Below are 27,251 nucleotides of genomic sequence, written 5' to 3'. Positions count from 1 at the left end.
TGATTACTTACTGTTGATGGATTTGATGTCTAAACTCCGTATGCAAAGGTTGGGACCGAATTGGACTGGCAAGAGAGAGCTACTACTAGTACTACTAGTAGTAGATGGCAGCAGCAGCCTAATATGCATCTATTAACCCCGAAACTTCAGCAACCTCGCATCGGAATTACACTTAGAGTGCGTTGGAGCCGCCCCGATCAAATTCGTGGCATTCGCGTCATGAAATATGGTCACCGACAATCTATTGACCTACTTATATAGATATTTAAGTACACCGCACCCCATCTTAATAGATCAATAAAGTTCTAATCAACTTAGTTTGCCATGTCTCGCTCTCTATATCCCTCCGCTTCCACAAACGATGGTTTCACGTATCCACTTAGTAGAACTGCGTCGCTCTCCAGATGGATTCCATCCAGCTTTACAGACCCAGCATCCATTGACCATATACTGATGGCAATAGTATTGATGCCATTGTAATTCAATATACCTTCAGGAACTGGAAACCTTATCTGTGGTCCAATGTGGTTCACTGTAATTTGTGAGCTAGAGCAGAAGAAAATCCTACAAAAATAGATAATATCGAACATACCGTATTTACCAAACTGCCACCCATTCACAAACAGTTGAGACCGGAAGGTATATGGCGTCGAAGAAGCCTGTTTAGTTGAGTTTGTGAAAACAACACTCATGGGAACATCGTATCCTTGGGGTATGTTCAGCCCGAACTGGGCAACGAAGAATCCAACCCCGGGCTTTGAAATCCCGTCCAATGGCGACTTTTTCTTCCAGTTATGAATGGGCGCCCCGGGGAGATGCAGGCCCTGTCTTTCCACATACAGGGCACCTTCATTCAGCGGCCCACGGCTGATGTCGTGGTATTTCTCCCCCCCCTAGGTTGCCGGTCATCTTCCAGGAGATATCTGATTTATCGCGGCTCCATTCGAAGTCCATGATACCTCTTGGATCTTTCATTGTTTGGACATTTGTGACAAAGTTCAGATCGAGGCCCATGTGATCAATTAATATAGTGAGAACGTACGGACAGTTAGCTTTGAGCTCCTCGGGAAAAGCAAGAGTCTGATTGTGGAACATTTCTGCGTCAGTACCGGACCAGGACCCTAAGTAAGTCGAGTTCAGCCAGACAGAATGGCCATATGCGTAGCCGCCTTCTGTGAGAAGATATATGAATGACTCGGACCCGTCTGCGATGAATGATCCGCGGTACAACAATGAGCCTGTGTGGTAGCCATAGTCGCCAGCGTATAGTGACGTCGGAGTAGACAGGTTCCGAGTGTTGTGTGTACTGGCTTGCTTACAGGGTGTCCAATCCCTGTCATCGAAGAAAGCATCTAATTCGGGGAGAGAATCGATGTACCGCCACTCTAGAGATTCCAGGTCGGGAAGATTAAGTGACGGTGGGTCGTAATCCACAATTCCCACAGTGCGATGTGATCGCAAGGATGTTTTGATGGCTCGTCCATTAAATTCCAGCCCGGTGATTCTAGTAGGTGCAGAAATAACTTCTATCTCAGTCGTAGAGTTGATATCGCCATTTAAACGAAGTATTTGGCCGGAAATACTTGCGTTGCGAAGTAGATACCCACCCTTCACAATAACAGATTTATCGGCTCTGGATGGCGAGGAATAGAGGCCTAAGGTCCCTGGAATAGGTAAATCCAGAACCCAGTAATTATAGGCTTCGTTTCTCCAGAGCAGATGAATCTCCAAGCCATCGCCGAATGTAATAACTCTGCGCCCAGGCTGAACATACCATTGCACAACAATCGCGGACTTGGTGAGGTGAACTTCTACGCCCTTTCCCTCGACATGACGGTGGGCACCAAATTCAATGGGCAAAGCAAACTCATGAAGTTCATGTTCACCTCCATAAAGCACTAGCGTTATTCGTTCGCTCGACTTCTTCCAGGTAAATATCTCTGCGGTGGAGTATATCAGATTAATACCACCGACATCGTAGTCTACCACATGGAACTTGGAATCTCGGCCATTCAGGCTGAGCCGTCCTCCCATTTGGGGAAGAATCAAGTTTCCAATACTAGATGACACGCGGAGACGATACGAGATGCGATCAATTGATGTCATATCGCTGTGGCGGACGATATAGAGGTCGGTCGGTGACCCAGTCAGTCGTGTCACCACAAGGGCACGAGTATCAGTGTGAACACCGGATGTACCGTTATCGGGCTGGGATAGTAGATAGCTAGGTGATGCTTGTAAGAAGGCGGCTTGAAGCTTCATTTCGCTGTATTTCTCCCGATGAACAAGGCGATTTTCAGAGATTCCTGCCCCAACATCGTACGAGGTGTGACCGCCGGGATGGCCTAGATTGCCCCAGTTCGTCCCTCCAAATAACTGTTTTCATTAGCGACGCACTTTGATGGATGTATTGTATCATCACCATGTAGATATTCTGTATGGCAGTTCGAAAGCCATAGTTTAATTTATAGAAGACGCGGGCGAACTCGGCATTGATGTAAGAAGCGGCTTGTTCCACACCAGGCCCTCCCCTAGGATAATACAATTCAGTAAAAAGAACCATACGATTGCAGTAAAGTACGTAGAGCTTACCAGGGATCCGGCACCCCTCCCTGAAACTCAGAGATTGACATGGGCGACCCAGGGGCAATCCTGCTATGGATCGTGAAGTTGTACATACTCAATGGATTAAGCAAAGCAGACCAGTCCGACGCATCCGGCGCTGTGGGGAATGGTCAAAGAAAGAATTATTATGCTAGGAAAGATAGCACCACTTACGTGCAAAAGCCCATCCCAATGGATAAGAATCAAAGCTGTAGATATCACCGGCCCCAACACCAGTTCCAGGACCGAAGTTTCCGACGGAAAAAGCGTCATTGATAATATAAGGAACCGTAATTCCCGCTTTGCGATATTCTTTCTGCACATATGCCATGTATTCTTTGTCAAGACACGACGAGTCGATACCATCCAGGGTCATATTGTTGATCTGCGTGTACTCGGTCGTATTCAGGCATAAAGTATATTCATTTTCAGGTTGGAAGAGAATCACGGGTCCACCGTTCGTGATCTGCGCGCTGGAAATTCTCTCACCGGTAGCCTTGATGTATGGAGTGATGGCGTCGAGATAGTCCGCATCCGTTGATCGCAGTCGCCCTGGCAGGCGTGAGAGCCATCCCGGGAAGCCACCGCCAGAGACTTCAGAATTGATATATGGTCCAGGGCGAGCAATCAGGTAGACGCCTGCCTGTCCAGCGGCGGCGAAGAACTCATCCAGATCAAAGACGCCTTCGATGCGGACTTTGCCGCGTTCATGCTCGATGAGTGCCCAGTCGAGATAGAACGAAACAGCCGAGTACCCCAACGCACGCACCTTTTGGAAGATGTCTAGCCAGAGGCCCGGAGATGGTAGTCGGAACGGGTGAAATTCACCGGACAACAGTATGATGCGCTCACCGCGGACAAGAAGAGAGTACTGATCCCATGTTACGAGATCCTGAGTTGGTACGACTTGTTTTAGCTCATTGGCTTTAGCAAAAATTAGTCGTCGTGGTTGCGAAGCGAGCAGCGCGCTTAAAATGCAAAAATTAAAAATGAAGTTGGGCCTCATCTTTAGCAGTTCTGGACTAATGGACTGAGTAGTGTTGGGATAATCAAGATATTTCTGAACTTATATACCGCATACATCTAGTTTTCATGGTGGCGTGGGGTTGACTGGACAATTTTGACTGAGCCGGAATAGGATTAAATTCCAAATCATCTCCCCGCCTTTTTCACTGGGGAACTATCGCAGACCATTAAGTCTAGGCAAGTACTAACTAACGCTGGATATACCTCTTTGGCTGATGGAACGGAGCCTAGCCCTGGGCGTTTTCGCTATCATTGGACGATAATTCTTTAGAAAATGGTTAAATAATAAATGTATCGGTACTTATTTGTCATGGAGGGCAATCAAAAACCTGATTTTTAACCAAAAGCCCTTCTCGCAATGCATAAGTAGCCAAATAAGGATATGAATACGAATACATACCGCTGAATAGTCGGGGTTTCACACGGAAGGCAAAATTCCTGCGGGGTCACTACCGCCGATCTCCGCTGTAGAGGATTTTCATTCGTTTAGTTGAAATGCACTAAAATATGCGAATACGTTTATGAATTGGTCAATTCTGCCATGCTTCCTATTCCGTACTACGAGTACTAGTACAGGTATTGGTTTACATTTACCAGCTGCTATTCCGTTGTATGTACTAGATTCCAATATTGAAAATTATGTTATATCTCTAAACTATTCTTTCCAAGGTTCCGAGTCTTGATCGAAATCTTTAATTCAATTCAAATCGCGACTTCGATCCCTGAGCCCCCGTATTTTCCGATTCCACGGCTAGCTGTTTCCCCCTAAACTGATGAATATGGTCCTTCAGCCCCTTGTCGAAATTAAAAACACAAAGAAGCAAGTTGACGAGCGTGCATGCAATCAACAGGATCGCTATAGAAGCAAAGAAAGACAAAGATACTCGATAGAAACTCAAGCCATCACTATCTTCCGACGAACTATACATCTTCTCCAAAGTTTTAGCTATGCCGGCAACGATCCCGCACAGGCAAATCTATCAAAAGTCAGATTATAAACCCAAGAATGAACCTGAATTAACTTACCACAGGGATAGTCATGAGTTTGGCTTTCTCCCTTTGACAGAAGCGCGCAGCCAAACACAGCCCTACCATTGCAATAGGGACCAGAGCTGCGTTAATTATAAATTCTTCGCCTATTTGGTTCAATGCGAGGAGAAATTGTAATTGACTTCCAAATATGAAAAAGAAGTCAAACTTCAATAGAGCGATAAAGATCTAGTACGTGTCAGTAAAGGATATTATATCAGATCTTTCAATAGCGCCCAAACCTGATAAATATGGTACCGCCGATTCATTTTCAAGTCAGCGCTGACATTCTTGTAAATCAGCCAGGAAAACTCTGCAAATAGCTTCCAGGCCACAAATGTCATGAAGATTGTAGCTACACCCAAGATGATTGGAATCAACATGAGCTGGAGCCGATATATTGATAAAACACTGGTACTTAAGGCGCCATCATTTGCTAGGTTTTTAACAAAATGCATCACTTCTGATACTTGGAGGATCCCATATGTTAGGAGTCCAAGATTGCAAATGCAAAGCCCCAGCAATTGGAATGTGTTTTGACGTCGCAATGCATCATAAGATAGTACTAGTTCATACAGTAGAGCGAACATGTAGAGACCGAGGAATGATTGGAGACGTGATGATCCGTCCATTTTTCCATGCTCCAGAATGCGATCGGATATGCTGATGAAGATCCAACTAGACAAACAGTTAGCCGGCGAAGCTGAATTTGATCCTAAGTGGGTAATTAACGTTTCAATCGCGACAGTAACAATCGTCTCGAGGATCACTGTTATCAAAAAGGTGCGCGTCCATAGTGTATTCGGAAAGTAGAGCCGCGAGTGGTGCTTCTCAGACGGAGCACACGAATTTCCATCGGGAACAGGTGTGTCAGGTCTTGAGAAATCATTGATCTCGATATAGGTCTGTTTTTTGTGGGACACAGGCACTAAAGAGCTCTGGTTATCGCGGCGACCCGAGTAGGATGCAGCATTAGAGCCCGCCGTATGTCGCATTTGAGTAGTTGATAAATCGCGCGAAGAGGATAAAATTCCGCCGATAAAATAGGTTGTTGTAAAAAAAGTTATTAGGCTGAAATTTGTCATTGCCAGTCAAAAAGGGTAAACGAATTGTGGAGTATCAATCCGAATACGAAGCGGGGCGCAGAGAGACACTATGCATTGCGAGCCCACTAGAGTACCAAGCCACACTTAAATAAGAACGACCCGACTCCATCGAGTAATTTACCAGGCAGTGCAGCTATGATATGGTATAATTTCTGTTAATTATGGAAACTCTTCCTAAATAAAAAAGGCGACAAAAAGAAGAAAAAAATTATCCTTCCTGGTCTACCGGTGTATAAGCTTTGGTAGTCGCGCCTGGCAAGCCAGAATTGGCGATATGAATAAATAATAGGGCTCCAGGATGCTCGTTCGCCTTCTTGATCCGTTTTTCTCCATCCACATTATGATGCCGGGGATCCCAGCTGCCACGCAGGCCAAGCCGACGAACAGCCCTGTCGTCCAACTGGGTCGATCGAATCTATTGAATGCCCACATGCAGACCGCTAGGCAGACCTGAAAAACTGTATTCAAGATATTTCCCCAGACTACCACATCTAGTTTCCAACTCGGGGTAGGTGTAGCATAGCCGCCGTCTCATTTCCCGGGTGCCTGTTCCAAGTGATCGTCTGTAGCAGGGTCAAAGCGAAAAATTTTTGAAACCAATTTGCGTGGATTTCTCCGAGGTGATCCAACGCTTTCTGTTGATTGGTTTTCCCTGGCCCCAGACGCCATCGACACCACAGGTAGAGTTCACGGGCGCGCCAGGGGAAGAGGCCGAATCCAGTGACGCAGAAAAGCGCATTCAGGATTTAGGAGTCATACTCAATCCCCATTCGGCGTGATGAATAGAGATCATTGCAGCTCGGGTGGCACATTTGCGGGGCTGCGTTGCAAAGCAAAAGAAATAACATTCCCCCCCCCCGCGATTATGTTGAGGCCATAAATCGTGATTGCAAATCCCATAGGCTTCAAGAGCCAACGACCAAAACCATGGGGCATAGTTCTCCACCTGTCTGACTTATACTTGTGAGAAGCGTTCTTCTATTGAGCTTATCAACAAAGTTCCAAAAGTAATGAGAGAATATAAAGAGGTTAAAGACTGACAAAGCCCGGTAGCAGCCCCGTAGACTGAATGGTGCTAGTTAATTCTATGCGAGCGACTTGCTGGTCGACCGATTCATGAGAATTATTAGATTTAGGGTTCGCCATTTTCCTTTGCCACTCTTTTCAATGCTGCTGAATGCGTGAGATTGGCCGAGAGAAATAAATGTGACGCGACGAAGGAGCGACAGTTGGGTGGATGAACTTAAGGACTCGGATTAGGTCTGGTTTGAACAATCTGGACAACTACTAGGAAGTACTAAGTACTAGTTAGTATCGGCCCGGGGGCTACCGCCAGATGTGAGCTCCGAGTCTTAAGAAGGGATGCAGTAATGAGAGAAATTCAAGTCTTTTTTTTAAAAAATCCCCAGAACTTTAACATGGTCTCTTATTGGAGCATATACTAGTATACGAGTATGACAGCATCGGCTCTAGCACCACCGTACCATTTCAGAGCATTAGTTGCCAATGCAAATACGGCAATTCGAATAATAACTGTATCTAAATTCATCTAAGGCAATAGTGAGCTCAGTATCTCCATATGAGCAGCTCTTGCTAATTGTATGAAAACCTTCGCGAGACACAAGGGCAGCGTATCACGAAAACCCAAAGGTTTACCCATGAAATACCGTGGAAATGTCTGCACACCTAATCCAGCGACTAGCGTGAATTTTTCATGCATGAGTCTATTCTTGTCCCCTCTTTGCCACGCTGCGGTGAATCGGACGTTCCACTATTCATTTCCCCTGCGTTCCAATTCAGGTAAATGATACGAATACGGACACTATTGATCTAGCCAAACCTTATCCATCACTGTACCAATTTTGCCGCCTAATATTATAGCCTTTTTACGTTTGCAATTGATCTTCCGGTGTTTATACGAAAGATTTCTTCTTGTTGCACCAATGTACCAGGTCCAGCAGTGCGAAAAAAACAAGAACAAAAACAAAACAAAACAAAACAAAACAAAACGAAATTCCCTTGGGCGATCCGAGTCACAGAATGCCCGATCCACAAGAGCCTTCAGGTCAAGGCCAGCTTCCTCCGCCCTACTCGCTCGGTGGAGATGAAGGGTCGACCTTTGATTCAAGCAACGTTCAAGTTCAGGGTATTTTTTTTCTTTCCTGTATAGCGAAACATATTTTTGTGAGAATATGCTAACTTTCGGTGTGTAGCTGACGGTCGCGTGAATATCAACCTCGAATCCAAAATCGCCCAAACCCTCGCTCAAATCATCGAATCCCAACAAGAAGACCTAAAAAATCCACCCCCTGACTATGATGAGACGGAGGGAATTGAAGAGGGTGACATTGATTGCCCCTTCCGACTGAACATCGTGATCCAGATAGTGGGTAGTCGCGGGGATGTGCAACCTTTCATCGCGCTGGGTTCAGCATTGCAGCGATGGGGTCATAGGGTTCGCATCGCGACTCACGATACTTTTGCAGATTTTGTCCGTGGGTCTGGGTTGGAATTCTATCCGATCGGGGGCGACCCAGCGGAACTGATGGCGTACATGGTGAAGAACCCAGGGCTGATTCCTCAAATGCGGACATTGCGTGACGGCGAGGTGAAGAAGAAGCAAGTCATGGTTGCAAAAATGCTCGATGGCTGCTGGAAGTCATGCCTGGACGATGATCCAGTAACGAAGGAGCCTTTTGTAGCTGACGCTATTATCGCTAACCCACCTAGCTTTGCACATATTCACTGTGCTCAGGCACTAGGTGTCCCTGTTCACCTAATGTTCACTATGCCTTGGACAAGTACTGTAGGCTGGGACATGTTATCAACCGCTGGCGAGAATCGATTAATCTAGATCCTGTCCCCAACATGGAAGGTCCTAGCTTGGCGGAAGCGTTAAACGTGCCTTTTACTTATTGCTGGTCTCCAGCTCTGATCCCAAAGCCGCAGGATTGGCCATCACATATCGGTACGCTATGAAGAAAAGTCAGATTCAGGGGATGTTGAACTAACCTTTTCAGATATTTGCGGCTTCTTAATTCGAGACACTCCTACTTACTACCCGCCTGTGGATTTAGAGAAGTTCTTGCAATCTGGTGAACCTCCTGTGTACATTGGCTTTGGTAGTATCGTGGTCTCAAACCCTCAAAAACTCATCAATACAGTCCTTTTGGCGGTGGCACAGGCTGGTGTGCGAGCTATCATCTCGAAGGGCTGGGGTAATATTGTGGGGCCACCAGATCCCAACATCTATTACATCGAAGATTGTCCACACGAGTGGCTCTTCCAACATGTGTCAGCTGTCGTTCACCATGGAGGCGCTGGCACCACCGCTTGTGGCTTATCGAAGAGTCGGCCTTCGGTAATTGTGCCTTTTTTTGGGGAGTAAGTATGGCAATTTGCTATCTGAATTTTCCTTACTGACAGAGTTCAAGCCAACCATTCTGGGGCAATATGGTCGCCAGATCCGGTGCTGGTCCTAGACCCATTCCATACGCCTCTCTCACCGTTCAAAATCTAGCGGATGGTATTGAATTTTGTCTCACAAAGGAATCAAAAGCGGCGGCGGAATCAATTTCTTATAAGATGCGGATGGAATCGGGAGTCAAGGCTGCCGTCAACTCGTTTCATCGCAATCTACCGTCAGCTAGAATGCGGTGTGATATCATACCTGGCCAGCCTGCAGTGTTGAAATATTCTAAGGGCAAACATCCACTCAACCTCTCCACGGCTGCAGTGTTGACTTTGATTGGAAATAATAAGGCCAACGAGAATCATTTTAAATCGTATGTAAATAAATGACACATTTCCCTGCGTGTCACACCTGGAAATATCGGGTGACAGGATTTGACTAACATGACTTTGCCTTCGTTCATTCAGTTACAAGAGCAACCCAATCTTCATCGATAAACATCGTTGGGACCCAGTGACGGGTATTCTCTCTGCAGCAACAGCCACCGGCTCCAGAATGGTGCAATCCACTGGCGAGATCTTCTATAGCCCGTATAAACAATATACACGCTCTCGGTCTCCTATGCCATCCGAGTCTTTGGCCAGCTCATCGCAACTTGGCTCTGGTATATCTACCAGCAATGATGGGAAAGAGGCTGGAATAGTCACTGCTGGCAAAATGGTGGGTGCAATATTACAAGGCTTTGGTAAATTTACAGGGGGATACTTCAAGGGGTGGTAATCGATATTCCCCATGCGGCTGCCGAGGGATTCCGACAGGTGCCCCGACTATATGGAGACAAACCCAAGGAATATGAGCCTGTGAAAAATTGGAAAAGTGGTGCAGTATTTGCCGGTAAGAACTTTGTGGATGGAATGAGCGAAGGGTTCTCGGGATTAATTACGCTGCCTATCAAGGGTGGCAAGGAAGAAGGAGCTTTGGGGGTTGTCAAGGGTCTCGCCAAGGGTACCATCGGGCTGGCAACGAAAGTACCTTCAGGTAAGGAGTGCCGTAATCTCTGAAATGGTAAAAATCTAATTGATTATCTTTATCACAGCTGGCATTGGATTGGTAGCTTACCCACTTCACGGAATCACCAAAAGCATCGACGCGGCATTCCGGAATAATATTGACAAAGCAATTGTGATCGCACGGCTCCGAGATGGCCGCAATAAACAAAGGAGAGAGCCCTTAACTGGCGAGGAGCAGAATGGTACCCTACTATTCTGGAAAGACTTTCAGCATGAGGAAATACGAGCTATATAAATGTCAACTAAGCTAATAAATCTGCATGCCATGGGATGATACCTAGGTAGCAAATCCTTACGTAAACCGAAACGAAGCTGATGAGGCCTCTCTACCTACTGATTACCTTTTCATGCTTCAATGGTGCCAATCTAAGCAATTCGATGAATTTCTTATGATAGAGCATGGTCATACCAACATCCATTTTGTAGATATTCAAGTTTTAGTGGATAGGTTACCCGGTCTATATTAACCTCACCGTCCCGTAGCCATTTCCATTTCACTTCACATATTCAAGTCTCTCCTACTCGTACGTAGTACACTGAACTTACTGGGAGTTTATTAGATCGTTTGGGTAGTAGACATGGTCGCTGTAAAAGCTGCCCCGAGCAGTTTCTATGAAGTAATAAGTTGAAGAGAGCTGTTATCAAAGCATGGTATTTTATTTCGGGCTGTACGTCAATTTAGACAGAGCTGGCTGTGGCGAAAACAGAATCCCAAAATTATCTTCCTCCAAGTGCTATTTTCAAGCTATCGGGAGTGTGAGGTCACGAGATACTCATATTCTATACTGTTGGGCTGTGTCACGACAGCTAGATACAGACAGGGACCTGGGCTAAAATGACGTAGATCAAGATAAGACCTCATTCTAGACCAGGTCTATTGAAACATTAAAATAATTATCAAGTGAATGATTGACTGGAAAAACAAGTTTTCGGGTACAAACGTACCAGTACTTTGTCTAGTCGACTTTTAAAAGTTATACATTGACGTTTGTGCTGCTTAGCGTGAAACCACTGAAGACTGCCCAGGTAAAGTGATGTCTCAATAACATCTAACTATCCAATCCAAACCTTGAAGACAACCATTTAACTAGTATTTGCCCTAGTACCTTCCAATAGGTATTCATTGCAATTATATGATTATGGCCAACGTGTTACAAAAGCTTTCAGGATCCATGGATATACTTGCTGGAAACCAATCCCAGACGTTAAATTAGCCCTTACATCCCCGCCACACAAGGACATTTTATTACAAATATACTTTCTCCGATGTCTCCAGTAATATGCCTACTAGAGGGACTAATGCAAAGCATTCAAGCACGGCCCTCGTGCTGATCCACGGGGATGTCTGGAATCAACATACTCCCAACGACTGAAGATACTCAGTCGATACGAACTGCCCTTTCAGCTGAGTACCAGGAGTATGACAGACAGGGATCAGTTCAACATATCTAACAGGTCAGGTTGATGACATATTGTCTGTGCGTATGCGTGTGGGGGGCATCGAATGTGTGTTCCTGTGGCGTGTGGCGGCGATATTTGAGTCTCGCTGATGGATTTGACATGCATCAGCCTCCACATCAATCTGTCAGTGCGGTCTTAAAATTTTCACTGAAAAACAAATCGATTTCCAGATATGGTGACGTATTTAGCTTGTCAACTGGCCCCTCATAGAATCTTCATTGTGCGCTCATTGCACACAGCCCAGATAGACCGTGGGCTGTGTATACAGGCTTTAGATATCAACGAGGCTCTCAAGTTCACAAGAATTGATCCGATATGATAGAGATGAGCAAGAAAAAGCAGATCATGTCGAGAGCATACACGTGCATTGATATGACCTCATGTTTCCCTGTTGTTTGTGTCTCGTCGAAGGGCCAATGCGAAGGGAAGGAATTGCAACGGGAAGAAAAAGCAAACACTACTAACGAAAAGAGTTTTCGCCAGGGTACCACGTCGTTCTAGGAAAAAGAAATGAGAGATCCATTCGGGCACCTTCAAAATGGAGCTATGATGCCGCCACCCTGGGTAGAAAGTCATAGAACCACCCCCAACATATATACCAGAAACTAAACAGGAATCGGAAATTAGCAAAAAAAACCGTAGAACTAAATTGGAAAAAGGCGAAATGCATTTATCCCTTGCGGTGGACTCGTCCAGCCCGGCTTAAAGACTGCGGCAAGCGCGCAAAGCGCGAGAGGGAGGGAGCGGTTGCAGCGGGAACCCCAGATGGACCTGGTGGAGTCACAGTGGAGACTGTGGAACATAGCACGAAAGGAGGGTCCTTCATTGGGGCGCAGATCTGGACCTGGTGATCTTTTGTCCAGATTCTGCTGCAAATGCAGCAAAAATGGGGTAAGCAGTGTGTGAAGGATGTGACTTTTTCGAAACATACTGTAAGTCTCCCTGCACTTCTGCCCTATATCCGACCAGGGTAAGAATAGCCCAGCTGGCAGGACGGTCCAGCGACAGCAGCGATCCACGGGGCGAAACAGCCATGCCGGTAAGCCAGGGCTGGAACTCAAACTAGGACCAGGACCGGGGCCGCGGAAGAAAGGACACTGGTCCCCGCTGGGGGATCCCCCCCCCCACACACGCTTTAGGGGCTATGTACCTTGGGGTTCTGATACGTCAGGCTTAGTCTTGTCCCTATCGTGCTAGGCCGGTGACGGTGTGATGTACGCCTGGACTGGATCGAGGTCCCTGGCCAGTCGGATTGGGCGTGTTAGAACAAGAACTCTGCGCTTGGTCAAGAGAACTGGGGCCGAGTCAAACATTGCCTCCACCCCCGAGTTTGAGCGGAGTTGTACGTACATTATTGCTGATGTCGGTTCGCCTCCCGCGATAAATCACCTGGTCATCATGCAATCCATCCCTAGCTGAAGGTTGCGAGGCTACCGAGGCGATGTATACTCCCCGACGCTATCCGTCGGGGTGCATGGTCTCAAGAGATATTTCCCCAACGATCGAAAGATCCCTGAGGCACACCCAGGTTCGTTCACGAGGGGCGCGTGCACGGACCTGGGATACGCGAGCTTGACGATTCCTCGAACCTAACACGGTCGTTGTGCCTAGATCGTGCCTAGCGACTGGGTCAATCCACCGGATGGTGCGACCTGCCCTTTTCTTTCCCTCTCCAAGCGCCGATAATCCGTCTTGGAAAACTGGCCGGCTTGCCCCGCGCCGTGTTATGAGTCGTCTCGTGTTGTCTTAACTCCACCGAGAGGAGCAGTGGAGCTAGGGGGTGGCAGATGTACGAATCTTCATACCGAAAAACACAGCCTGGCCTCGACCCGCCCAGTTCAAAGCTGAGGTCAGTCCCGATCATGGGGCTGCTGTCAATACCTGCCGAGCGATGAACTAAAGAGGCTTTTTCTCCCTAAAAAATAAAAATAAAATAAAATGGATTTTCATTTTAAATTTTCTTTTGCGGGGAATCCCTGAGCGTATCACGGCAGGCCCGCAGACTCAGTCGCACTCAATCTGGAATGTGGAATGTATCTGCTTGGTCTCTTGGGTTGAGTATCCATTTTTTGACTGAGCTAGCGTGGCTGACCTTTACCGTCTGGTGATCTTGGTTCAATTTGTTGCCTGGGCCCAAACGGGATCATATCATCGACCGTGGGAGGCATGTTATTTATGGAGCCTCCTTCCAGCACTCATTTGGTATTCAGATCTCTTTACTTTTTTTTCCTTTCTGAAAAAGCTTCTTCGTCCCCTTTTTTGCATTCCTTTATTTGAATATTCCCTTTGCGATCCTTCAACTTCATTCCAACTATCTAAACCCAGCCCAACAAAAGTATAGACGTGGAACGGTGGCCGCATGGAAAAAGAATGACAACCTTCTCGCTGGTGACGCTTTGTATCGTCGCACTTTTGATCGTCGTGCGATATCAAAAAGAGATCTTCAACTGGTCTAAGACGATATTAAGACAAAAAGGGCTGTTGAAAAATGACGCCGCAGACGACCCGTCAAATGTTAAGCGCCTCGCGCCATACCCGGCACAGCCTATTCGAGGTAGAAAGCAATACCGCGTCATGATGGATGTTCGCAGGATGGACTCCCAGAACTGGCTCACTCTCGACAAGCACTACATAGAAGAACACCGCGTACGGGACCACCTGCTACGTGAGAAAAGGTCCGAAGTCCTGCGATGCTTGCCCGAGTCACTCGAGGCCTGTCAGGAAGCACTAGAGGATGTATCCGACTTTCTCTGCCAGCGATTTCCAAACATGTTCGAAAAGAGCTCCGAAAACGACCAAACATTCATTCGAAACTGCATGACCGGAGAAAAGTTTGATCTAGGCAGATCAGCCCCAAGTGGAATCGACACCGACGCCCTGGAGGCAGCTGTGCGACTCACGATGGAAGACTTGAGTATTATAATGCTCAATGAGGAAGGTGAATACTATTTGTACGTATTTATTGCTCGATTACTGCAATCTATGTCTTCGTCTAACTTTGATTATAGGGCAGCCAGTGCTAGCTTATTTCCTACGGGCTGGACTGTTCAGGAACGAATCGGATGGACAATTTCTCGAATGCACGAGCCTGTACCATTGTGGCATCAACAGGTTGCCAGTTCCGTCAGCAAGTACGAAACTCCGTCAAACGAAATTTTCGAAACCCATCAACTAATCCCGGATACAGGTTTCTGGTACGCCTCACCCCAGCTTCACCCATGGAGCGCTCCAATTATTTTGTGGAAATCAGGCGACCCGATGAGAATCTCTTCGAAATCTTATACCGCCCTGGATCTCTCTGTGAGAAGGAGCTGGATAACCCGTTGCCCGAAGAAATCATTATTCGTCGAGAGAGACAGACTTTCCGCCGACTTCCTCGTACCAATGCCATTGTCTTCGGGGTCAAGACATATCTGACTCCGCTTGACCAGCTTCCCATGCAAGACTGGAGAATCTCGTTACCGAGATGAAGAGTTGGCCCGACCATGTGAGCGAGTACAAAGGCAAACATGTTTGGAGTAAGAAGGTTTTGGAGTTCTACAACAAGCGTGTGGCTACCGCTCCTTGCGAAACTAAGGAGAAGGTTGAAGTTTGAGGGCGAAATCACGCCATGAATGAATGAGATGTTGACGACCTTGCGTGTTTTGCTTTTTCTGTTGCCTTTCCCCCCCTGTCTAACATTCCCTATATTTTATATTTGGCGTTTGTCATTTAGGTTTTGCGATCTTCATAAACTGGGTGGCTGTCTGAATACTTTTTTATCCTTGCTTTTTCAAAAGCCTGGCATTGCTTTCTTTTTCCGAGTCAAAGTTCATTTTATTATCCGAGTGGTGCCTATTAGGAAATTAGATCAATGAAATTTGATAATTGTGATCGAAATTCTTCATAATTTATTATTAAATCAACAAGGGGACTTCAATTAATAATGTAGATTTGATTGGTTTGATCATTAGCTACTGACTAGCAGTTAGATCGTGCCTCCACAACATTGGAAATCGAACGAATCAGAAACAGAAGAAAAGTATATCGAAAAGAAAGATAAGAAACGATAAGAAACGATAAGAAAAACAAAGTCTATGATTGAAATATGTGTATAGAATGGAAGAAGGTTGGCCGAGAACAGGAATATGTCTCGAGGTTAAGGGGTATCAAAGAATGTCGAGTTAAATCTTCGCCAGGGGTGGTTTATCTTGCTTCAAACGAACAACGCCCTAGAAAATGGTTAGTAATTCAGTGCTTGTCATGGAACCAGGCTATCTTCATACCTCTTGTGTGCATGTGGCAATCAGCACGCCATCCTTCGACCAGATCTTTTGGAGAGCTAATCCTCGACCCTCGCCAGCCCACGGACTCTCCATTTCGATCAACATCCACTCATCGGCCCGGAAAGCTCGAGGATTGTGGAAATATATTGAGTGGTCCAGACTGACCATCATGCCGACCTCCTTGTGTTGTTGTTGATTCTTGCCATTGGTGGCATCGCTGAGAGCTCCTTCGAGTCGTCGTCGGAGATCGGTCGCCTCTTCCTCCTTCAGTTCCTTCAGAGCCTTGGTGATATCCTCGTCGTCAAGATCGGAAGGGTTCTTCAATGCCTTCAATAGCTTCTCCAGCTCTGCGGGGGACGAAAATCGCGGAATATCGTGTACTCGAGCGACTGTCCCAATGAAGAAGCTGTCGGTAACATAGGCGAGTGCGGAAAGATGAGCTTGGAAGCCACCCTCCTCAGAGATATGACCACGAGCCCGGACAAATCGCCGCATCTTCTTATCTTCGGGATAGGAGGCACGGTTCACGATTCCCGCTTTCTGGGACTCAAAAGGACCACCCCCGGCTTCACTCAGCGCTTTGACTGTGCCGGGAATGACCGGTTGTGGGAGGGGTACATCGGGTTTCGGGACCGCGTGGTTCAGCGTTTTCTCACCTCCGCTACCGACGCGGCTGAAGCTGAGCGTCGTGGTGAAAATGGGGCGACCGCGTTGGCGCGCCTGCACGGTTCGGGTAATGAAGCTTCGTCCGTCACGCACGCGCTCAACATGGTAGAGGATAGGGATTTCCGAATCTCCGGCTAGGACGAAATAGCAGTGCATGCTGTGTACGGCGAAATCGGCGGGGACGGTGCGCATCGCGGCGGATAGAGACTGGGCGATGGCGGCACCGCCATAGATGCCTCGAGCTCCAGGGGGTGCCATAGTGGTCTTGTGTTGGTGAATACATCCTATCGAGGGCAAAGCAGGTAAGGCATTAGTCTGCTGTTGGCATTTGCTGGAGTGAGAAGGGGGGAGGGGCGTAATACTGGGCCGAGGTCCACGACTGGCGTCAGATCCAGCACATTCTCAATGGTGGCCTTGGAATGATCCTGGGCCGGAGGATCTAGTAGTGTCACGCGGTTCACCATGTTGCTCTTTCATATAATGTGAATAAGGGGGAGCAAAGCAAAACAAGGCAAAGCAAAGCAAAGCAAAGGGGGATGATGGAGGGAGTGGAGGTCGGACGGCGGCGGCCTCCAACTTTTGTAAGCGCGGGATGAGCCGAGGTCCAAACAGGCCTGCCGCTTTGGGCGATTCTTTTTATACTTCACTCCATTAAATCACATGTACCACCTCTCTATCCTATAATTTATCGCTAATCATTAGAAGTACTTCTTTTTTCGGTTTACTAGCCATCACTCAAGCCATCGTCCGACCCGTGCTACTCCATGTTCTGGACGTTGGCGGGCTAGATTGCCGATCCCAAGTCTTCTGCGGAGGCTCCATACCGGGTAAATCTAATCGATAGGTGCTATGAACAATATCGGGGGATGGGGCACCAGAGTTTCTCTCTTCTAACAGCCGTCGCAACTGTGTCCGGGTCAGATCTTCTGGATTGACACGTACTAGTAAAGGGGTGTCGTCTTCCCCCTGTTCGTCGTGAGGACTGTATTCGCGATACATCAAGAATGCCGAGAGTCCGTATATCACAGAGAATGTACTAGGAAGTCCAATTCCAACAACTCGGAGTGCGCTGAGCGGTACAAGGCCACGACCAAGGATGTTGAAAATAACATTGAATAGGGACAAAAGGTTGATCGTCAAGTAGGGCCTGGTGATATCAGAATAACTGCGCGGCACGATGGACAAAAGAACCAAACTGACACGAAGACAGAACGCAACAGAAATATCTTCTTCCGGCGCTGAAAAAAGGCGATGGCTATGGAGCCAGTATAGCCTATCCCGATGAAGAACAAGGCGAAAACGGTCGATGCGGTTTGATCAATTCGTATCGTATCGTCCGCATCGCTGAAGACCACGGGGAGAATCAGATAACTAACAACCCACACAGGGTTAGAAAAAGGCTTTGGAGGTTCATAGCTGCCAAATCACTCACCCGAGGAGCAGTAAAATAGCCGAAGCAGCTGTCATCAGCCGCCAGGGCTTCGAAACGTATTTCGCATGTGGAGAAGAATTCCTAGGTGTGATCCTTGGACCATCAAATGGAGTGGCCTGCATTTTTGAGTGGCATATTAAGGTACCTCACGTTGAATTGCTAGGGTAATTAGACAGGGAGGTTGATGCCCAGAAGCAAGTGGTCATCGGCCATCGGCGTGGTGGTCGTATCGAGAGGTGTGTCTTCAACACGAAGTGAATGGAAAGTCAAGTTCGCCAAAGGAGGCAGGACAGGATAAGAGAGAGAGAGAGGGGGGGGGTAAGCATCCGCCTCCTTCCACGACTTCCTGTCGAGCAGAATCGGGCACGAGGTGCAGATTTTTGACGCTGAGCCACCAGGTCGATTGGCGATCACAACCATGTATGCAGCTTACCCCATGCTCCACCAATGGAATTGCCGTCCATGACTTGGTTATGCGGGGACTCTGCCTTGACGTGCGGCTGAAGGGACTAAAAAGGGTCTAGACTGTCAAAAAAGAAACGCCTCGCTGCCCCGTCGCGGGTTGACGTAGAATCCTTTTTTCCATAGGCAAATCATTTCATTTTCCGTCCCTCCAACCCCTTGATAATGCATTCCCATCACCATGAGAGATTGCATAAGCCTTTAGCAAAGCAGACCTACAGGGGTGGAGTGTCCATGTTTCCCGGCGGTTTTAGGTCTTAAACCAGATCTTGCCGTGACTCTCTCTTTCTGACAACCATTAAGTTCTCCTGCATAGGCAAGCACCTGGGGCTGAGGCCTTGTACCTTATTTCGGTGCCCTAACTGTGATTGGCTCCGGCGCTGCCGACAGATTTATCAGGGTCGGTCGAAGATATCTGAGTTGCACGCCTGACATTTACAAGCCGGCGACCGTCAGATTTTTGGTTTACGAGGATCAACGTGATTTTCTTTTATCAATGAAGGTGCTACTAATAGCAGTAGCCTCGATATGATGTGCCATTGAAGGCTTCAGTGTTCATAAATCAATAGCTTGAATTTATTGTGGACCAAAAATCATAATGGTATCCTCCTATTCCAACCCGCTCATAATGATATCATCTCGCCCCCCTGGATCGCGTATTGTGGCAATGAGTATGTATTTGCGAATTCAAGGAGGAATATCATTCGTGCTTCTTTTTTCTCGATACATCAACGAATTTTTTGGTTCTAAAATTGTGTATGTCAAGATTGCCGTCAGGCACTTCGTATCTGCAACTTGAAGTATCAGCCGGGAATTTCTCTCGACACTGATACTCTGGGAGAAACAAACATTGATCCATTTCGAAGTCGACGAGTCCTAATCAGTTGACCTCCATTTTGCGCAAGTTCGGATGTGAAACTGAGGGTTTGTGATCGATTAGAATGACAGACCACTGGCAAGAAACTTCGAAAGATGAAGTGCATACTCCTGTCGCTCGCTCTCATTAACAAACGGTCTGAACTTTACCTATATCCACAGTCATTTCCGCATCATTGGTTTCTGAATAGGGTAACATACGAGAAATTGAGGCATTTTTTTCTTCATCGATTGAAGCTAAGATTAAAATCTGCACTGGGGGTAGACGAAGAGGCTCTACATATACGAGATGTGTATGTCATGATTTGCTCATTGCAAATCATTGACACGTACTACTATCCGCGGACCAGTAGTATTGTCAGAAAACGGCATAAACGAAACAAGGATCGATTGACATCGTTGAAATTAAAGACCCTCCTTGACCACGGTTGAACATGAATGAAGTTTGACAGATAACTATCGTGCTTTCATCTTCTTTTCACCAGGTCACATATCAGCCCTTCCTGCTGGACAAACCAGACATTCTTCGTTTTCCAAGCTTTCAATGGATCGTGCAGGCGAATCTCAAATTCGCGCAGTAGTTGCGGAATAATCTTGTGCATCTCCATCAAGGACACATTTTTCCCAAGGCAAGTTCTCGGACCATATCCAAAGTTAAAAAAGCTCTGCTCCATCTCCTTCAGTTTCTCTGGTGAACTCGATAGCCAGCGTTCGGGAATAAATGAGTCAGGCTCAGGGTAAACTTCCGCATTTCGATGCAAAACCCATGCGTTGATGCCAACAATGCTCCCCCCTGGAATTTGTTTTCCACAAATGAAGGCACCTTCCTTCGGAACTTCTCGCTCCAAGATCAGTCCCACAGAAGGATGGAGACGCATGGCTTCTTTCAGAACCGCAGTAAGGTAAGGCAAATGTGTCATAGACTGTCGGTACGAAACTGGATTCCCAAGCTTGCCTTCATTATCCGCGTCGTCGAGCTCGGCTCGAAGCTTTGTCATGGCTTGTGGGTTGCACAAGAGGCAATGAATGACTGCTCTGAGTGCGATGGCGGTAGTATCCGAACCTGCAAACACATTGCCCGAGAGGTGTACAATGACATCTCTTGTAGAAAACTTTTCAGGATCCGCATTATGAGCTGCCATCCACTTTGACATCATGTCTTTTCCACCGTTCTTTTCGTCATTATCTAGCTCACCATCACGTCGTATAGAGGACCGTGAGTTCATGGCTTTCAAAGTAAACATAAGAACCTGGTTCCAAGTTTCCATGCTAGGCATCAATATCGGGAAAAGTGGGTTTCCAAGGAGTAGGGGGTGCATCTCGGGAATTTGGCCACATAGACTAGCATAGACCAGCATCCCTTGAATTGCCTCCATCATGCCGTCAATATCTTTTCCTTCTTGGAGAAAGCCTAATTTCTTTGCAAAGACAAATTCACCAACTACATCAAATGCATAGTATTGAAGCCAGGCTCCCAGGTCAACGGGTGTCTTTCGATCAACAAATTGACGTAACTGTGAAATTAATAGTTCAGAGCACGAGTCCACTGCCGGTTCAAGTTCCAGAAGCGAGGTCATGCTATACGCATTGGCAACATTTCGCTTTTGCTCTCGGTGGTGCGTTTCATCTCGAGTGGAAAACAAATTCATTTGGAATTTCTTCTTCCACGAAATGCTTTGGATAGGGTAGAACGCAGTCTGTTCCGCTTAGTATGATTTTGTCCACAATTGACTTCGTCCCAGTTGACATGAGAAATAAAGTCGACCTTTCTCAAATGGATTTTTTCTGACTTCATACCTTGGTAAATCCGTTATTTAATCCATAGATGACCGGGATCGCCTCTGGATCTCCGACGGATATGTGCTTTGGACCAATACGGACCAAAGGGCCATGCCTTCGGTGAAGATCAATAGCGACATCTTGGTGATTGCCTTTCCACACGCTATGAAGTTTCCATAATCGGCAATATTTTGCGACGAAGGGGCCTGGGATGTCGCGAAGTCCGTGTTTGTAGCGATTGGAGAGTAAACGAATAGCTATAGAAGCTAGAATGAGCAAGCTGGATAATTTCAAATAGTCCATTCTGAGTCTCTCGCGGAACAAAGTAAAATGGTCTGAGATTTTATTAGGTTAAAATGGTTGAGGTGTGGAAGTTTTCTGTCAATAATGTCCTGCCTGTGACTGCAAAACTAGAGCAGACAGTGCGGGGTCATATTGAGGGGCGTCGGTAGACTGAGCAATGACATGGGTTTTAGTGGCATACGAGTTCCCGCTTGTCGCCGTTGGAGAGGGGAAGTCAACCTGAGCATTTGAGCACATACTCCGCGACTAGGTCCTGGCGACGGCGGAGAGGTTGAAAACACGTGAGACAACAGAACCGCATATACATTAAGAAAGGAAAAACACGACTGAATTGTCTTTATATAATAGGCACCCCCGATATAAATCTCGGAATCGTATAGTTAACTACACAGAGGATAATCCACACTTCAGCCATTTCCAAGTCACGTCCCCACTACGCCGTCAGCATCGCAAAAGTACGTAAATTATGAATTAATGACTAAACACCAAGACTAAATAGAAAATGATCGCCCAAGATAAGCCAATGAATTCACTCCTCTCAGAACTGGCAGTCCAGAGCACCTATAAGAAATTCTCAATAACTAATCCACGTGCCAGCCAAGCATCCAAGCGATCCGAGCCTCTCAGAACACCTCACTAGTACTAGTACTAGTAAAAGGAATATCTTACACCATGATGCATTTATTAATCATTCTTGGTATATCTGACTAGCATAGGTTCGTAAGAATTCCACTTTTTCAATACTCTCAAGGTCGTCAAGTGCCAGTGATATATCAATTTCCAAGGTTTAGCCTGCGCCAGGCCTAATAGGTAGTACCCATGATATATCCCAAATCTTACTCCTGCCAGTGGGTAGTAGTATTAGATGACTTCCAAGGTTCCAACCCGAAGGTTGATAAAGGTCCCCATCTCACGTGAACGGTAACCTTCATGTCGAGTTCCGAGTCCCGGCTCCGAAAGCTACGGCGAATTTTATACTCAAAACCCTGAAAAAGTATTAAGAATCTTGTAACACGGTCCCAGATTGCTAGAAAATCACAGGACCGTCCACGAAATATGGTTGCGGATCAATTGTGGTGTAAAGTGTCGCTTTCAAAACTACAAGGGCGGTCTTTCGAGGACATTAGAGATATTTGGGTGAAGCTGGATTCTGGCACAGAGCCGAAACAAGAAAGAGATCAACCGGCCATCGGTGTTGTCATATCTCAAGACACATGGGGGATCTGCTTGGAAAACTGCCGACTGGACTTCCGAAAGCCCCAATGATGACGATGTTCCTCCGTTGCGCCGTCAACTAACCTAGAACTTAGTTTTAAGGTGAGCCCCGCAAACCCCGGACCCGGATTCTATGTCGCCGAATACGGGATAAGTAGACATGGGGATGATCGGGTAGCGAATAGCTGGGCCGGAAGTCACAAATCGGGTAGCTTCCGATCCCTTCTCGGGGTATCGGAAGGGCAGAACCGCACAGCGGAATACAGGGCGGAGGCTGATTGAACAAGGTTTAATGGAGATAAACCTTAATTGCCCCAGGTTACCCCAGAATGTGGGAATCCGGACCATAGATCTGCGTAAATCTGCCGACCTATCTTCCGATTTAGATTTAAGCCTTACGCCCGCCCAATGAATTAAATTAAGGCCAGCGGAATCTCCATACCGCAAATCTAACTTTCTGAAGAAACCAAAAACCTGGGGATCTGCATCATGGATATGCCGAGCTATCTTCCGACAAATTTTTGGTAATAGCTAGTTGAGACAATGACACGTTCACTGTAGGATAATTATAAAGGTAGACGTAGGTCGTACCAGAAGAAGCTCAAGCGATCGCTTTTTTCAAATTCTAGTGTTTAAAAACACCTTTCTTTCAACCTCAAGCCCCTTTTGCCTTCTAAATAGAAGGCCAAGATACAACAACATGGACGGCGACATTACCCGAGGAGATTCGAAGTTCTCTCACAATGAGATTGGAAACATGCCTCGTTTGACTCAGATCCCTACCTCCATAACTCTCTCCGCAGAGCAGTTTGAGAGACTCTATCTGAATCCCATGATGCATCGTCAGACTGCATTGACCAAGAGCTTGGGAAACCCAACTCCACTGTACGTGATATTGAGATATTAAACCGCGGGATAGCACAGGCTAACATGCAAAACTAGGGGGCTTGGCGCTTTTGTGCTCACAGCTAGCCCACTTGCCTGTTGTTTGATGGCATGGAGGGGCGCCGGTGGTGGTGGCGCTGCGTTCACGTAAGGCAGCCATGCCCATTGGATACATTAATCAGAACCTAATTTTATGCCATGTAGCGGAGTTTTGATTTTGATGGGAGGTTTGCTCCTTGTGCTATCAAGCATTCTCGAATTTATTCTTGGGAATACCTTTTCTTCCGTCGTATTCGGACATTTGGGTAGGCTCGATCATCAAGGCGAGCTTGTTACTTTGTATACTGACATGCATTAGGGGCATTTTGTTTGGCTCTTGGCGCAACTCTAACACCTGCATTCAACTCCGCAGGTATGTCCTAATAATATGCCTTGACTCTTCAAATTCTGACCGTATTCCCCAAAAGCCCCCTACTCGCCGGAAGGAACCAACACTCTAGCGGGGCTTCACAGTCCTGGATTTGTCAATACATTTGGTTTGTTACTACCACTACTTGAACTAATTCTATATATAACTGTCTTTCTAACAGTTGATTTCTAGCATACTTCTTTGTCTTCATGGGATTATTGATGTTAATTTATACGATTTGTGCAACGCGCACAAATATTATCTACGTTGTCATTTTCGCATCCCTCATTTTGGTCTTCGCTCTTCTCGCTGCAGCTTATTGGCAGCTTGGTAAAGAGAACGAGGTGCTTGGTAATAGATTGACGGTGGTAAGTTCTTGCTATTATTGTTCTTTGGGTATCAATTTATTTGGTCGAAATGATAACTAAGGTTAACATCAACAGGGAAGCGGTGCTGCTCTGTTCCTAGCCAGTATGCTTGGGTTCTATCTATTGACGGCACAACTCCTTGACTCTGTTGGATTTCCTCTATCCCTGCCCGTCGGCGATTTGAGTGGGGTTTGGAACCGTGTAAACGCTGGGTAAGTGTCATCGCCCTCTTGGATCAACAATCGAACCATAGATTCTCATTCTGACATCCTTTCAGAAACTGCTCACAGGATCTCGAGTCTGGCTCTGACGCCAATTTCAAGGGATAATTGAGTTTGAAGAACTTCCCCGGAGCTCCCCCCCAGTGATAATACACCAACCCGAGGAGAATTCTGTTCCGGCGTATAATACGCGCTTGGTTTCGTTCGACCTGGTTGTAAGGAAATATGTCTCCTGCTTTTTGTCGGAAATAACCGACAAGCAATTTTCGTTACACTCAGGGTACTAGTACCTAGGTACGAGTATGCAATTTTCAATAATCATTTTATTACCTTTCATTTCGGGAAAAAGTGATTGGTCTTTATCAAATGTTGGAATGATTAGCTATTCGTTCGTTACATATAATGTAATTTCCTACTGTTAAATTTGGCTGTGAGCTCATCTGTCTCCAAGAGATCAATCAACCTATTACCACAGATACTACATAATCCAATTTTCGTCTTTTTTACCTGACTTGTGTCTTCAAGCTGTGCTAGAATGTACTCTAGGAACTTGTCATTTGAGAACTTGAAGTGAAGACCTGCCAAGACCTCAACTCCAACGCCAAGCCGCTGATAGATTACATGGTAATCAGGAGTAAGCAGGGTCTGTGGGGCAAAGGTCCCTAACCTCCGCCTTTCTCTGCTCTTCTATTGGCCTGGATGAGGCTTTCTGCGATCTAGCCGATGAGATATTTGATATTCGCAGAGATCCCTGCCGAGACGAAGGCGTCCAGCGGTGACCTGGCGCAAAGACCGCATCTACAAAAGGGCATAGTGTAACACCCAACCTGGATTTGATGCTAATTAAGGCACAAGTGGGGCACATGGCGTAAAATTGAGAGTTCTTATTGCTGGATAATCCTCCTGATCTCGGCCAAGTACCGTTCAGTCACCGCCGTTGGCTCAACGTTCGGGTTGACGTGCATGCTGACGGTATCCTTAGCTTATAGTTTGTCAGTCACTAATTAAGCTAAAATGAAGTGCTGTAGTAGACAGCTTCGGTTAGGGATGCTAGACCGACCAGGAAACCCGCCAATTTGTCCCATCGAGATATTTCGCATTTCGTATCTATTTTGGCTTGCTTGGTGGCGCATAGGAACTGCAGTGCGTGTGTTAATTTTGGCCACTTCACCTTGCAAACCTTGACCTGTAATTCTATTCTAAGTCATGAGATAGTCAGCATTCCAAGCCAATCATGGAAAATCCCAGGAGAAAAAAAGTCCCATCAACTATTCTTTGGGTGTTTGAGGTGTTGAGACGAAATACTAGTATATCCAATTAGGTTTCAACCCGAAATCTTATTTGATCTATGGGTTTACATGAAGGAGACGGATTAGGAAAATGGATGCCATTGGAGATTCAAAAGTGCTTGGCCGAGATATTCCAATAGTTCTCAATTCGAAACACGTGCTATTGCCCCGCTGCTGTATCTGCAGGCCAATGCCGCCATAGACTACGAGAGCATGAACTAGATGCAAGAATGAACACCGGAAATCAGCACTAAGCAGGTCGGTTGTTACCAAGGGCTTGGTCAATATTATTGATCCATATCTAGTTTGTATCATCAGGGTCTGTATAGACTGACAAGCTCGGAGGCAAGTATAAAAAGGCCATCCATCCCGGAAGAAAAGTCCAGAATCAAAACCAGAGTATCAAACAATCTTCCTTCTAATCTTTCCGACAACTCTCTCCAACAACTCTCTCAAGATGCGTTTTTCCAGTGCAATCCCTGCCTTCCTGTTGGCCATCACTGCCCCGGTTCAGGCATGGAACAGGCTTGACAAGGACAATGCTGTGCGTTTTCCGTATGCCCTCCGTGAGACTTTCAAACTTAACAAGTATACATTAGGCTCTGTTGGTGATTGATCACCAAGTTGGTCTTTCCCAAGTCGTCCGTGACTTCAGCACCAACGACTTCCGCAACAACATGCTGGGCCATGCCGCTCTCGGAAATGTCTTCAACTTGCCAACCGTCTTGACTACCTCCTCTGACGCGGGTCCTAACGGCCTCATGATCAAGGAAATCATGGAGATGCACCCCAATGCTACTTTCGTCCGTCGCCAGGGTGAGGTCAATGCTTGGGACAATGCCGAGTTCCGGGCTGCTGTCAAGGCTACCGGCAAGAAGCAGTTGATTATTGGTGGAATTGTGACTGAAGTTTGTAAGTTTACGCCTGCTATGATACTCACACACTCCTCTTGTTATTTTCAAGATACTTACCAATCAACCAGGTACTGCATTCCTGGCCCTTTCCCTAATTGATGAGGGGTATGAAGTTTACGCCAACACCGACGCTAGCGGTACCTTTGACACCCGTCTTGCCGAGGATGCGAACCGCCGCATGGAACGCGCCGGTGTTACTCTTATGGGACTCTTTGGCATTGTTTGTGACTTGATGCGGGATTGGAGAAAGACCCCTGGCCTGACTGAGCTTCTGCCTTACCTTGACAAGTAGGTTTACCTCCTAGATACTTTGCCACTCTATACATTTGCTAATTCACTGTGAAGGTACCAATTCGCCTACGGTCTTGTTGCTCGTCACCACGCTGGCGCTCTGCAGAACGGAACTCTGGCTGCTGTTGAGTTGGATCTCATCTAAAGCGCTGATGTTACTGAGTTGGA

The 27,251-nt window shown here is 46.6% G+C and overlaps 13 protein-coding genes across 13 annotated transcripts; 4 read left to right on the top strand and 9 right to left on the bottom strand.

Annotated features, from left to right (window-relative positions):
- Positions 1-314: 314 nt before the first annotated feature.
- On the bottom strand, positions 315-3,610 carry N7509_011761 (glycoside hydrolase family 35 protein; the record flags this gene model as incomplete). The annotated part of the gene is made up of 6 exons (XM_056636398.1): positions 315-532; positions 593-828; positions 866-2,376; positions 2,423-2,531; positions 2,593-2,722; positions 2,779-3,610. 6 exons carry the CDS (start codon positions 3,608-3,610, stop codon positions 315-317), a joined length of 3,036 nt encoding a protein of 1,011 aa, XP_056482428.1.
- A 712-nt stretch (positions 3,611-4,322) lies between these two features.
- Positions 4,323-5,654, bottom strand: N7509_011760 (uncharacterized protein; the record flags this gene model as incomplete). Its single annotated transcript, XM_056636397.1, has 4 exons — positions 4,323-4,607; positions 4,657-4,848; positions 4,902-5,337; positions 5,392-5,654. 4 exons carry the CDS (start codon positions 5,652-5,654, stop codon positions 4,323-4,325), a joined length of 1,176 nt encoding a protein of 391 aa, XP_056482427.1.
- Positions 5,655-5,973: 319 nt separating this feature from the next.
- Positions 5,974-6,504, bottom strand: N7509_011759 (uncharacterized protein; the record flags this gene model as incomplete). Its single annotated transcript, XM_056636396.1, is given in 3 exon segments — positions 5,974-6,180; positions 6,196-6,311; positions 6,363-6,504. The coding sequence occupies 3 exon segments, from the start codon at positions 6,502-6,504 to the stop codon at positions 5,974-5,976; spliced, it is 465 nt and encodes a 154-aa protein (XP_056482426.1).
- A 50-nt stretch (positions 6,505-6,554) lies between these two features.
- On the bottom strand, positions 6,555-6,911 carry N7509_011758 (uncharacterized protein; the record flags this gene model as incomplete). The annotated part of the gene is made up of 2 exons (XM_056636395.1): positions 6,555-6,743; positions 6,807-6,911. 2 exons carry the CDS (start codon positions 6,909-6,911, stop codon positions 6,555-6,557), a joined length of 294 nt encoding a protein of 97 aa, XP_056482425.1.
- Positions 6,912-7,805: 894 nt separating this feature from the next.
- On the top strand, positions 7,806-10,482 carry N7509_011757 (glycosyltransferase; the record flags this gene model as incomplete). Its single annotated transcript, XM_056636394.1, has 8 exons — positions 7,806-7,911; positions 7,979-8,445; positions 8,496-8,733; positions 8,786-9,149; positions 9,200-9,550; positions 9,645-9,901; positions 9,949-10,215; positions 10,274-10,482. 8 exons carry the CDS (start codon positions 7,806-7,808, stop codon positions 10,480-10,482), a joined length of 2,259 nt encoding a protein of 752 aa, XP_056482424.1.
- Positions 10,483-12,378: 1,896 nt separating this feature from the next.
- N7509_011756 (uncharacterized protein) lies at positions 12,379-12,743 on the bottom strand (the record flags this gene model as incomplete). Its single annotated transcript, XM_056636393.1, has 2 exons — positions 12,379-12,577; positions 12,640-12,743. The coding sequence occupies 2 exons, from the start codon at positions 12,741-12,743 to the stop codon at positions 12,379-12,381; spliced, it is 303 nt and encodes a 100-aa protein (XP_056482423.1).
- A 1,335-nt stretch (positions 12,744-14,078) lies between these two features.
- On the top strand, positions 14,079-15,303 carry N7509_011755 (heme-dependent oxidative N-demethylase family protein; the record flags this gene model as incomplete). The annotated part of the gene is made up of 4 exons (XM_056636392.1): positions 14,079-14,659; positions 14,717-14,839; positions 14,896-15,086; positions 15,140-15,303. The coding sequence occupies 4 exons, from the start codon at positions 14,079-14,081 to the stop codon at positions 15,301-15,303; spliced, it is 1,059 nt and encodes a 352-aa protein (XP_056482422.1).
- Positions 15,304-15,871: 568 nt separating this feature from the next.
- On the bottom strand, positions 15,872-16,897 carry N7509_011754 (uncharacterized protein; the record flags this gene model as incomplete). The annotated part of the gene is made up of 2 exons (XM_056636391.1): positions 15,872-15,919; positions 15,974-16,897. The coding sequence occupies 2 exons, from the start codon at positions 16,895-16,897 to the stop codon at positions 15,872-15,874; spliced, it is 972 nt and encodes a 323-aa protein (XP_056482421.1).
- A 477-nt stretch (positions 16,898-17,374) lies between these two features.
- N7509_011753 (uncharacterized protein) lies at positions 17,375-18,193 on the bottom strand (the record flags this gene model as incomplete). The annotated part of the gene is made up of 3 exons (XM_056636390.1): positions 17,375-17,786; positions 17,840-18,010; positions 18,072-18,193. 3 exons carry the CDS (start codon positions 18,191-18,193, stop codon positions 17,375-17,377), a joined length of 705 nt encoding a protein of 234 aa, XP_056482420.1.
- A 46-nt stretch (positions 18,194-18,239) lies between these two features.
- N7509_011752 (uncharacterized protein) lies at positions 18,240-18,535 on the bottom strand (the record flags this gene model as incomplete). Its single annotated transcript, XM_056636389.1, has 2 exons — positions 18,240-18,457; positions 18,505-18,535. 2 exons carry the CDS (start codon positions 18,533-18,535, stop codon positions 18,240-18,242), a joined length of 249 nt encoding a protein of 82 aa, XP_056482419.1.
- A 1,341-nt stretch (positions 18,536-19,876) lies between these two features.
- N7509_011751 (cytochrome P450) lies at positions 19,877-21,491 on the bottom strand (the record flags this gene model as incomplete). Its single annotated transcript, XM_056636388.1, has 2 exons — positions 19,877-21,106; positions 21,207-21,491. 2 exons carry the CDS (start codon positions 21,489-21,491, stop codon positions 19,877-19,879), a joined length of 1,515 nt encoding a protein of 504 aa, XP_056482418.1.
- Positions 21,492-23,406: 1,915 nt separating this feature from the next.
- N7509_011750 (uncharacterized protein) lies at positions 23,407-24,697 on the top strand (the record flags this gene model as incomplete). Its single annotated transcript, XM_056636387.1, has 8 exons — positions 23,407-23,591; positions 23,649-23,738; positions 23,796-23,896; positions 23,950-24,003; positions 24,059-24,127; positions 24,193-24,368; positions 24,444-24,580; positions 24,646-24,697. The coding sequence occupies 8 exons, from the start codon at positions 23,407-23,409 to the stop codon at positions 24,695-24,697; spliced, it is 864 nt and encodes a 287-aa protein (XP_056482417.1).
- A 1,638-nt stretch (positions 24,698-26,335) lies between these two features.
- Positions 26,336-27,228, top strand: N7509_011749 (putative isochorismatase family hydrolase; the record flags this gene model as incomplete). Its single annotated transcript, XM_056636386.1, has 4 exons — positions 26,336-26,422; positions 26,478-26,790; positions 26,861-27,080; positions 27,138-27,228. 4 exons carry the CDS (start codon positions 26,336-26,338, stop codon positions 27,226-27,228), a joined length of 711 nt encoding a protein of 236 aa, XP_056482416.1.
- Positions 27,229-27,251: the final 23 nt, after the last annotated feature.

This window comes from Penicillium cosmopolitanum (assembly GCF_028827165.1).
Source record: "Penicillium cosmopolitanum strain IBT 29677 chromosome Unknown utg000011l:1.0-3548175.0:1.0-3550911.0, whole genome shotgun sequence".
In the NCBI taxonomy this organism is placed as follows: Eukaryota; Fungi; Ascomycota; class Eurotiomycetes; order Eurotiales; family Aspergillaceae; genus Penicillium; species Penicillium cosmopolitanum.
This window is presented reverse-complemented; position numbering and strand designations above follow the sequence as displayed.